Source organism: Chiloscyllium plagiosum, chromosome 25 (genome assembly GCF_004010195.1).
Source record: "Chiloscyllium plagiosum isolate BGI_BamShark_2017 chromosome 25, ASM401019v2, whole genome shotgun sequence".
Lineage (NCBI taxonomy): Eukaryota > Metazoa > Chordata > Chondrichthyes > Orectolobiformes > Hemiscylliidae > Chiloscyllium > Chiloscyllium plagiosum.
The window spans coordinates 16,258,801-16,269,338 of record NC_057734.1 but is presented as its reverse complement, the minus strand read 5'-3'; the positions used below and the strand labels follow the sequence as shown (position 1 = coordinate 16,269,338).

General features: G+C 42.5%; 1 protein-coding gene across 1 annotated transcript in view; it reads right to left on the bottom strand.

Annotated features, from left to right (window-relative positions):
* LOC122562603 overlaps window positions 1-10,538 on the bottom strand; it is a 242,224-nt gene that overhangs the window by 157,058 nt on the left and 74,628 nt on the right. Inside the window, exon 11 of the mRNA XM_043715583.1 lies at window positions 9,438-9,494. Coding sequence (XP_043571518.1) covers window positions 9,438-9,494 — 57 coding nt within the window. The remainder of the gene's footprint in view (window positions 1-9,437; window positions 9,495-10,538) is intronic.

The window sequence follows — 10,538 nt, the reverse complement described above, 5'->3', positions numbered from 1 at the left end:
TCCACCTATCCACTCCACCCTCCTCCCTGACCTATCACCTTCATCCCCTCCCCCACTCACCTATTGTACTCTATGCTACTTTCTCCCCACCCCCACCCTCCTCTAGGTTATCTCTCCACCCTTCAGGCTCTCTGCCTTTATTCCTGATGAAGGGCTTTTGCCCGAAACGCGATTTTGCTGCTCCTCGGATGCTGCCTGAACTGCTGTGCTCTTCCAGCACCACTAATCCAAAATCTGCAGTCATTGTTTTACCTAAACAATCCTGGTATTCCAGGATCATCCCAGACGAGTGAGCAGTTTCAGCACAGAAGTGCAGGACATGACTATGCTTTAAAGTGGGACTGTTCGGTTTGGCAATGGACATTTAAATTAATTGTCCACCACATTCTTTTATTTCTCCTCTGAGCTAGCCTCTCTAAGGGAATCTCCATGGTGACAGGGTGTGACAGCATAATGTTTTTATTGGAGAATATGATATCAAAGGTGAATATAAAATGCAGTTGACTAGATGAGTAGCTGCAGAAATGTGGTGGTTAACAGAAAGACAAAGAATTTTGAACATGCAAGTTGTCAGTGAATTAGGGGATTGTTTTTCTGTAAATGGAAATAGAAGGAGTTAGGGGTTGAGAGTGGAAGGCGGGTACAGGTGCTAAATGATACAAGGTAGTAGGTAGAAGAGAGGGAGAAGGTAGGGCCGATCAGGGATAGCAGAAGGAACTTGTGTGCAGAGTCTGAGTAGATAGATTAGATTAGATTACTTACAGTGTGGAAACAGGCCTTTTGGCCCAACAAGTCCACACTGACCCGCCGAAGCGCAACCCACCCAGACCCATTCCCCTACATTTACCCTTTCACCTAACACTACAGGCAATTTAGCATGGCCAATTCACCCTAACCTGCACATTTTTGGAGTGTGGGAGGAAACCGGAGCACCCAGAGAAAACCCACGCAGACACGGGGAGAATGTGCAAACACCGCACAGTCAGTCGCCTGAGACGGGAATTGAACGCAGGTCTCTGGCGCCCAGAGGCAGCAGTGCTAACCACTGTGCCGCCAACAGATGGGAAGCCCTAAGTAACTTTTTTGCTTCGGTTTTCACCAAGGAAAGGGACCTTGTTGTGAATGAAAACTTTGAGGAGCTGGGATACAGTCTTGACCAGATCAGAACTGATGAAGTTGATGTGCTGGAAACCTTGGAAAACATTAAGATTGATAAGTACCCAGGGCCAGACTAGATTTATCCTAGGCTGCTCCTGTAAGCGAGAAAGGAGGTTGCTAAGCTGTTGGCGAGGATATTTGCCTCCTCACTCTCCACGGGAGTCGTACCGGAGGATTGGAAGGAGGTGAATGTTGTTCCTCTTTTCAAGAAGGGTAATAGGGAAATCCCTGGCAATGACAGACCAGTCAGTCTTTCGTCTGCAAAGTTTTGGAAATAATTCTGAAGGATAAGATTTATGACTATTTGGCAAAGCACAGTGTGATTAAAGGCTTTGTGAAGGCAGGTCATGCCTCACAAATCTTATTGAGTTCTTTGAGGAGGTGAAAAGACAGGTCGATGAAGGTCGAGCAGTGGATGTGGTGTATATGGATTTCAACAAGGTATTTGATTAGGTTCCCTATGGTAGGCTCATTCATGAAGTCAGGAAGTATGGAATACAGGGAGATTTGGCTATGGATTCAGAATTGGCTGGCTGACAGAAGGCAGAGTGTGGTTGTTGATGGAAAGTATTCTGCCTGGAGGTCAGTGTTGAGTGGGGTCCCGCAGGGCTCTGTTCTTGGGCCTCTGCTCTTTGTAGCTTTTATAAATGACTTGGATAAGGAGGTTGAGGGGTGGGTTAGTAAATTTGCAGATGACACAAAGGTTGGAGGTGTTGTCGATAGTATAGAGGGCTACTGCAGGCTGCAGCGCGACATAGACAGGTATGCAAAGCTGGGCTGAGAAATGGCAGATGGAGTTAAACCTGGATAAATGTGAAGTTTGGAAGGTCGAACTCAAATGCTGAATATAGGATTAAAGACAGGATTCTTGGCAGTGTGGAGGAACAGAGGGATCTGGGTGTGCAAGTACACAGATCCCTCAAAGTTGCCACCCAAGTGTTCTGTGCTGTAGTTTTCTATATTCTACGTTCTAAGTGTTCAGAGATGGCCTTATCTGTAATAGTGAGACTAGCAATACCACCCAAGGGTTGTCAAGAAAGCATATGGTGTTTTGGCTTTCATTAACAGGAGGATCAAGTTTAAAAGCCTCGAGGTTTTGCTACAGCTCTACAAGTCCCTGGTGAGACCACACTTGGAATATTGTGTCCAGTTCTGGTTGCCTTACTATAGGAAAGATACAGAGGCTTTGGAGAGGATGCAAAGAAGGTTTACCAGGATGCTGCCTGGACTGGAGGGCTTGCCTTATGAAGAAAGGTTGAATAAGCTCAGGCTTTTCTCTCTGGAGAGAAGGAGGAGACCTGATTGAGGTATATAAGATAATGAGTGGAATAGATAGAGTCAATAGCCAGAGACTTTTCCCCAGGGCAGGATTGACTAGTACGAGGACTCATAGTTTGAAGATACTAGGAGGAAGGTATAAAGGAGATGTCACAGGTAGGTTCTTTGCGCAGAGTTGTGAATGCATGGAATGCGTTGCCAGCTGTGGTTGTGGAAGCAGAGTCATTAGGGACATTTAAGCGACTGCTGAACATACACATGGATAGCAGTGTGTTGAGGGGTGCGTACGTTAAGTTATTATATTTTACATTAGGATTAAACCTCGGCACAACATTGTGGGCCAAAGGGCCTGTCCTGTGCTGTACTTTTCTATGTTCTACATTCTAAGTGTTCAGAGATGGCCTTATCTGTAATAGTGAGACTAGCAATACCACTTAAGATGACATGGATAGGTAAGATATGGGTTATGAGTTTAGATAGAGGGAGAGATTTAGTGAAGATGAGAAGAGCGTAGTCTGGGAAAAAGAACATGATGAGTTGAAATTGTTGAACGTGAGAAGTCATTTGAAGCAGAGGAGGAAGGAGGAATGCAGTGAAGGTATCTCAGTGATTTTATTATTGTAATTGCTTTAGCATAAAGGTGAGGGGTGTGAAACAATGTAAAATGCTTAAAGTGGATGAAAGTATCAGACAACTAGGGGATGAGGTCAAAGTGTGATCTGGTGTTAAGAGCTAAACTGCCACCATGGTGGTCTTAAAAAACAAATTAAAATGATGGAGAAACTCAGCAACTCTGGGAGCATTTGTGAAGAGAGAAAAAGAGTGAATGTTTCATATCTAAAATTCTCTTACAGCAGAGAATAGTACAGCATAGGTCCACTATGTCCACAGCAACCACAAAGCTATTCTAAACTAATCCCGTCTTCCTGTACATGGTCTGCATCCCTCTATTCTCTGCCTGTTCATATGTCCATCTGAATGCCTCTTAAGTATTGTTATTACATTTGCTTCTACCACCTCCCCTGGATTGCATTCCAGGCCTCTACCACCCTCTGAGTGAAAGAAACTTGCCTCACACGTTTTCCATAAACTTTCCCCCCTCATCTTAAGCCTATGCCCCCAGTATTTGATATTTCCACCCGAGGAAAAAAACTTCACTATCCACCCTATTCATGGCTCTCATAATTGTATATAGAGTCATAGTGATATACAGCACAGAAACAGACCCTTCGGTCCAACTCATTATGCCGACCAGACATCCTAACCTAATCTAGTTCCATTTGCCAGCACCCAGCCCATATCCCTCCAAACCCTTCCTTTTAATATACCCTTTTAAATGTTGCAACTGTACTAGCCTCCACCACTTCCTCTGGCAGCTCATTCCATACAGATACCACCCTCTGTGTGAAAAGGTTGCCCCTTAGGTCTCGTTTATATCTTTCCTATCTCACCCTAAATCTATGCCCTCTAGTTCTGGACTCCCCCACCCCAGGAAAAAGACTGTCTATTTATTCTATCCACGCCCCTCATAATTTTGTAAACCTCTATAAGGTCACCCCTCAGCCTCCAATGCTCAAGGGAAAACAGCCCTCGCCTTTCATTCTCTCCTTACAGTTCAAATGCTCCAACCCTGGCAAGTTTCTGAACCCTTTCAAGTTACACAACATCCTTCCAACTGCACGCAATATTCCAAAAGTGGTCTAAGCAACACCTTGTACAGCCACAACATGACCTCCCAACTCCTACATTTAAGCAGCATTTAGAAATTCACCTCTGATGCCACAGATTCCAAGGCAATAAGCCATTAGCTAGAAAATTGGATTAACACAGTCAGATCTTTGTTGACTGGTCCAAACCAGTTCTCTTTCTGTGGGGTAAACAACTATGACTCTATATCTGTGCTGGCTCTTTTACAGAGCAATTACACTTAATCCCACATCCTCAGTAGTTTGCTAACAGTCCTGTTATTTCTTCAATTCCTTTAACAATTCCTTCAAAATTATTTGTAAAATCAGCTTCCTTAAGTATGAAATCACTTATTATTTATGGTGTACAACAACGATTTTGACAAATGTAAAGGACATGATTAAAGAATTTGCAGATGCAACAAAAATGTATTGGTGCCTCTTCTCGCAGATTACCCCACAGCTTCCGACACTCTTGCAAAGACAACCCAAGTTTGTCCAACCTTTCCTTATAGCTAATGCAGTACAATCCAGGCAACATCCTGATCGACAAAAAACCGAAAGAACTGCGGATGTTGGAAATCAAACACAAACAGAAAATGCTGGAAAAACTCAGCAGGTCTGGCAGCATCTGTGTAGAGAAATTAGAATTAATGTTTCAGGTCCAGTGATCTTTCTTCAGAACTGGTCACTGGACCCGAAGCGTTAATTCTAATTTCCTTCACGAGATGCTGCCAGAGTTTATCCAGCATTTTCTGTTTTTGTAACATCCTGGTAAATCTCTTTTGGACCCTCTACAAAACCTCCACAATTTTCCTACAGTGTAGCAAGCAGAACTGCACACAATATTCCAATGTTTTACACAACTGCAACATGACTTGTTAATTTTAATGCTTAATGCCCCAACTGATGAATCCAAGCATTCCACATGCCTTCTGTACCACCTTATTCACTTGTTTTGCCACTTTCAGGGAGCTATGTACTTGCACCCAAGATCCTTCTGCATGTCAATGCTCCTAAAGGTCCTAGGTTAAAAATCACACAACACCAGGTTATAGTCCAACAGGTTTAATTGGAAGCACACTAGCTTTCGGAGCGACGTTCCTTCATCAGATGATTGTGGAGGGCTCGATCGTAACACAGAATTTATAGCAAAAATTTGCAGTGTGATGTAACTGAAATTATACATTGAAGAATTGATTGTCTGTTAAGCCTTTCATCTGTTAGAATACAGTGATAGTTTCACTTCTTTCATGTGTAAAGCACAAAACCCTTTTTCTTAAAGTTGCATTCTCGGGTTAGCTGTTAACAATGGTGATAGCTAGACAATATGTTGAAGGTGTTCTCTGTCTATGACCTGATGTTTAGATTGACTCCAATCTAAAAAGTGAAATAACAGAGAATGGGTGAATGGAACAGGTGATGAGGGTGCCCAGAGCAAGAGACAAAGGGAATGATAAGTGCTAATCACGGTAAAGGAGGGATTGGTATGTAATGTAGATATAAATGTTAGCTGTGAAAAGGAGTTCGCTTTGCTGAGAGTAAAGCCAACATGACACTGACAAGAGAAAGCTGAGATTTGGAGGTGCCAGTGTTGGACTGGGATGTACACAGTTAAAAATCAATCAGAATGGAGGATTGTCATCAAAATGGATGACAGAAGTCATGCTCTGAATTTGTTAAACTCAATGTTAAGTCTGAGAGGCTATAGGGTGCCTTGCGGAAAATGAGGTGCTGTTCTTCTCGCTTCTGTTGAACTCACTGGAAAACTGAAGGCAGTACAAGAATGGAAATGTTAATATGGGTCCAATGTAGTTTATTAAAATGGCAAGTAATTGCAATGTTCTATGGCCAAAGCAAAGATATTCTGCAAAGTGGTCACCTAGTCTGCATTTGGTACTGCCAATGTAAAGGAGATTGCATTGTGAGCAGCAAATACAGTAGACGAGATTGAAAGAAGTGCAAATAAAATGCTTCACTTGGAAGGTGTTTTTGGTGCCTTGGAAAGTGAGGAAGGATGAGATGAAAGAGCAAATCTTACACCTTTGGTAACTGCATGGGAAGGTGCCATGGGTATGGTGAGAAAGTGTTGGACATGATGAAGGAATGGGCCAGGAAATCATGGAGGGCACAATGCCTGTGGAATGCTGACAATAGAAGTGGGGAGAGGAAGGTGTGTTTGGTGATGGATTTCTGCTGGAGGTGGTGGAAGTGGCAGGGATTCATCCTTTGATTGTGGACATTGGAGGGATAGTAAAGTGCCGGTAAGGGCAGCCCTGTCATTGTTCCAGAGGTGAAAGATGAGGTGAGGGCAGAAGTGCCGGAAGATATTTGGACATGGCTAAGGGCTCTGTCAAACTGTGAAATTGTAATTAAGTACTTGCTAGAAGCAGGATGTGAGGAAGAGTAATGAGCTATCCATGGGAATCTCAGGTTTGTTGAGATTTAAGTACTGGTGGTCAGCTCATTCCCAGTAGCAGCAACAGAGAAATCAAGGTAGGGAAGGGAAGAGTCAGAGATGGACCAGGTGAAGTCGAGAGAAAGATTGAAATTGAAAGCAAAACTGATGACTTTTTCCAATTCTGGACAACAACTGGAAGCAGTACCAAAAACATCATTGATATATCAGTGAAAGAGATAGCTGGGGTCAAAATAAGTCTGGATCAAGAAATATTCTATCTACCTCACAAAGACATTGGGATAACCAGAACTCATGCATGTGCCCACAGCCACACCCTTGACTTGAAGAAAATGGGATGAGTCAAAGGAGATTTTGTACAAAGTTATAATGAGCTGGGCTAAGGGAGGAGACTGGTGGTAGATGGGGACTATCAGGCCTCTTTTCCAGGAAAAAATGGAAAGCCTTCCAACCATGCTGATGGGGAATGGATGTGTTGAGGGATTGCCCACCATGGTGAAGAGGAGCTATCTAGTGCCAGGAAATTCGAAATTATGGCACAGATGTGAAGCATCAAAAAAAGGTTGAAATTAAGTGGGAAGACACTAAACAGAATCAAGTTAAGAAGAAATATGTTCACTGGGGCAGGAACAGGCTGAAACAATACATGTAGATTTTAGGAAGGAGGTAGAAACAGGCTGGGGGACTAGAAGATTGGAAACTGTGGAGTGGCGAAGATGAGGTCAGTCACAGTGTAGGAAACAATAGCTTCATGTTCAATAGTGCAGTCATGGTTCAGGGAATAAAGAAGGAAATGTCTGAGAGTTGGGACTCAGCCTCTGTAAGGTAGGAGTTGGCTCACCAAACTAAAGCAACATCTTCTTTATCAGTAGGTTTGATAACAAATTCAGGTTTGGACCTTAAAGAACAGAATGCAGCAAGCTCAGAGGGAGACCAGTTACAGTGGGTGAGAGGAGCAGAGAAATTACCACAATGGCCTTGGGGCAGTATGGTGGCTCAGTGGTTAGCACTGCTGCCTCAACAGCAACAGGGACCCGGGTTTGATTCTAGCCTTGGGTGACTGTCTGCGTGGACTTTGCACATTTTCCCTGTGTCTGCGTGAGTTTCCTCCGGTTTCCTCCCACAATCCAAAGATGTGCAGGTTAGGTGAATTGGCTGGGTTAAATTGCCCATAATGTTTAGGGATGTGTAGGTTAGGTGTATTAGTCAAGGGTAAATGTAGAGTAACGGGTCTGGGTGGGTTACTCTTTGGAGGATCGGTGTGGACTTGTTGAGCCAAATGGCCAGTTTTCACACTGTAGGGATTCTACGATCGAGATTGATAGAAGGTATAATCAGATGAGGATAATTCACTAAGGGGCAAAGTGTCATTACTCCTTAGCCATGTTTTTGTTAAGACCATGAAGTCACTGTAATCATCAAAAATAAAAGGCAGGATTAAGGATAAGGAACAGGATGTGGGTGAGTACAAAAGGAAAGGAGTAATTGCCTGGATCTCTTTTCTCTATAAAATAGAATACTGAAGCATGTCTTATAGAGGCATTTACAATTATGAAAGGTTTTGATGGCATTTAAATAGAAAGAATATTTCTTCTCATCCAGTTAAGCATAACTAGAGGCTATCAATACATGATGGTCACCACGAAATCCAATAATAAACTGAGAAGAAACTTCTTGATTCAAATTTTGGTGACAATTAATACGGATGGTTGGAGTGAATAGTTCAGATGGATTTAAGGGGAAGTTGCAGATGCATGTGAGGGAGAAAGAAATAGAAGTATTTATTATAATGATGGATTTATATTAGAAAATATAGCAGGACGCTCGAGTGAAGTATAAACACTGGCATTAATTGGTATATCCAAATGGTCTGTTTCTACATTACATATCCTATGTAATCCTATGACGTCAAGTGTGTACAGAATGGGATTTTACTGCTATCACAAAATCTGTGTTTTTTTTGTTTACTGTTGTCAAGTCCTTTGCACCTTACCCTCATCACTTACACTTCTGAAGAGAATTCTATTGCAATGCTTCGAAACTAATAGGCATGTGGGTGGCAGAGCAACGGGCTTTCTGGCTGCAGTGCTCAAGTGTCTGATGGCTGAAATCCTGGCAACATTACCTGTTTACATTACATTGCCTGGATTACATTACATTGCCAAGAAGCCCCACATTATCACCAGGCATTTGCAGCTGGCAGTGTGAAACAACGAGGAATTCAACAAGCTACTGGCAAAGGCGAAAATGAGGACTGCAGCTGCTGGAGATTAGAGTTGAGATTGTGTTGCTGGAAAAGCACAGCAGATCAAGCAGCATCCGAGGAGCAGGAAAATCGACATTTTGGGCAAAAGCCAAAAATAAGAATCTACTGGTAAAGGTGACCATCGCTCAGGGTCTACTATGCAGGCCATGCTACTACCCAAGAAAATTACCACAGGGAGTATAACTAAAAAGTGAAGAAATAGGATTCAAAGTAGCCTATATAATCCTTCCACTTAGAAAGTGTCTATTACGAGGGGGCATAGCTTTAAATTAAGGGGTGGTAGGTATAGTACAGATGTTAGGGGTAGATTCTTTACTCAGCGAGTCGTGAGTTCATGGAATGCCCTGCCAGTAGCAGTGGTGGACTCTCCCTCTTCATGGGAATTTAAACGGGCATTGGATAGGCATATGGAGGATAGTGGGCTAGTGTAGGTTAGGTGCGCTTGGATCGGCGCAACATCGAGGGCCAAAGGGCCTGTACTGCGCTGTATTTTTCTATGTTCTATGTTCTATGTTAAGTCATATTATTTCAGAACTCAATACAAATGCTGAGAGAACATAGGCAATACATGTAAGAAAATGAGTTTTAAACCTGACAAAAACATCTTTAGTGAAGAATCATGAAAATTTACCTTGATAAGTCAAATCAGTTTGTGTGCTTAGACTGCACAACATAGTCTTCTGTTTACCTGAAATATACAAAAAAACATTACTTATGCAAGGCAGTATGCTGAAGAGAAAAGCTTTACTACAGTAATTGGAAAACACGTGAAACTAATTAATCTAGTCTACGTCCCCTCTTTGCCCCCTCATTTTGTTTTCAGAAAATTATGGAGTGAAATGATTTGTAATTGGAATTTTTGCTGCCTTCAGGAATGGCATTGACTTTGCATTGGACCATATAAAAAAAGTATTTTATGGGATGAACGTGTTGCTGGCTAGGCCAACATTTATTGCCCATTCCTAATTAACCAGAGGACTTCAGACCCACTTTGCTCTGGGTCTGAAGTCACATGCAGGCCAGACCAGGTAAGGATGGCAGTTTCCTTCCCGAAAGCACAATAGTGAACCAGGTGAATTTTTCCTGAGAATTGTTCCATGGTCATCATTAGACTCTTATTTCCAAATTTTAATTGAAATCAAATTCCACCATCTGCCTAGATGGGATTTGAACCCATTTACTAGATTAACACCTCTGGGCCATCACCTCCCCATTTTATGTTGCGTCCCAATAATTACATTTCCAATTATATATTTAGGCCTTACCATTTTTGCTCACAAATTGCTGGAAATGTGAATTGATAAAGTTGCAATAAGGACATTAGGGTATTTGGAACCTCAGTGAACAAAGGGGCAATGCATTCCTTTTTCCAGTGAGATTATATGACAGAATAAAAAAAAGGAAAGACTGAGAAGGAGGATGAATTAGTGGATTAATTCAACATTAAATCAAATATAGAAACAAGAAACAAAAGATCGTATTGAAAGAAAGAATCATAGAAAAAGAAACAAACTAGGAGCAGGAGTAGGCAATTCAGCCCTTCCAGGTAAAAACAATGACTGCAGATGCTGGAAACCAGATTCTGGATTAGTGGTGCTGGAAGAGCACAGCAGTTCAGGCGGCTTCGAGGAGCAGTAAAATCGACGTTTCGGGCAAAAGCCCTTCATCAGAATAAAGGCAGAGAGCCTGAAGCGTGGAGAGATAAGCTAGAGGAGGGTGGGGGTGGGGAGAA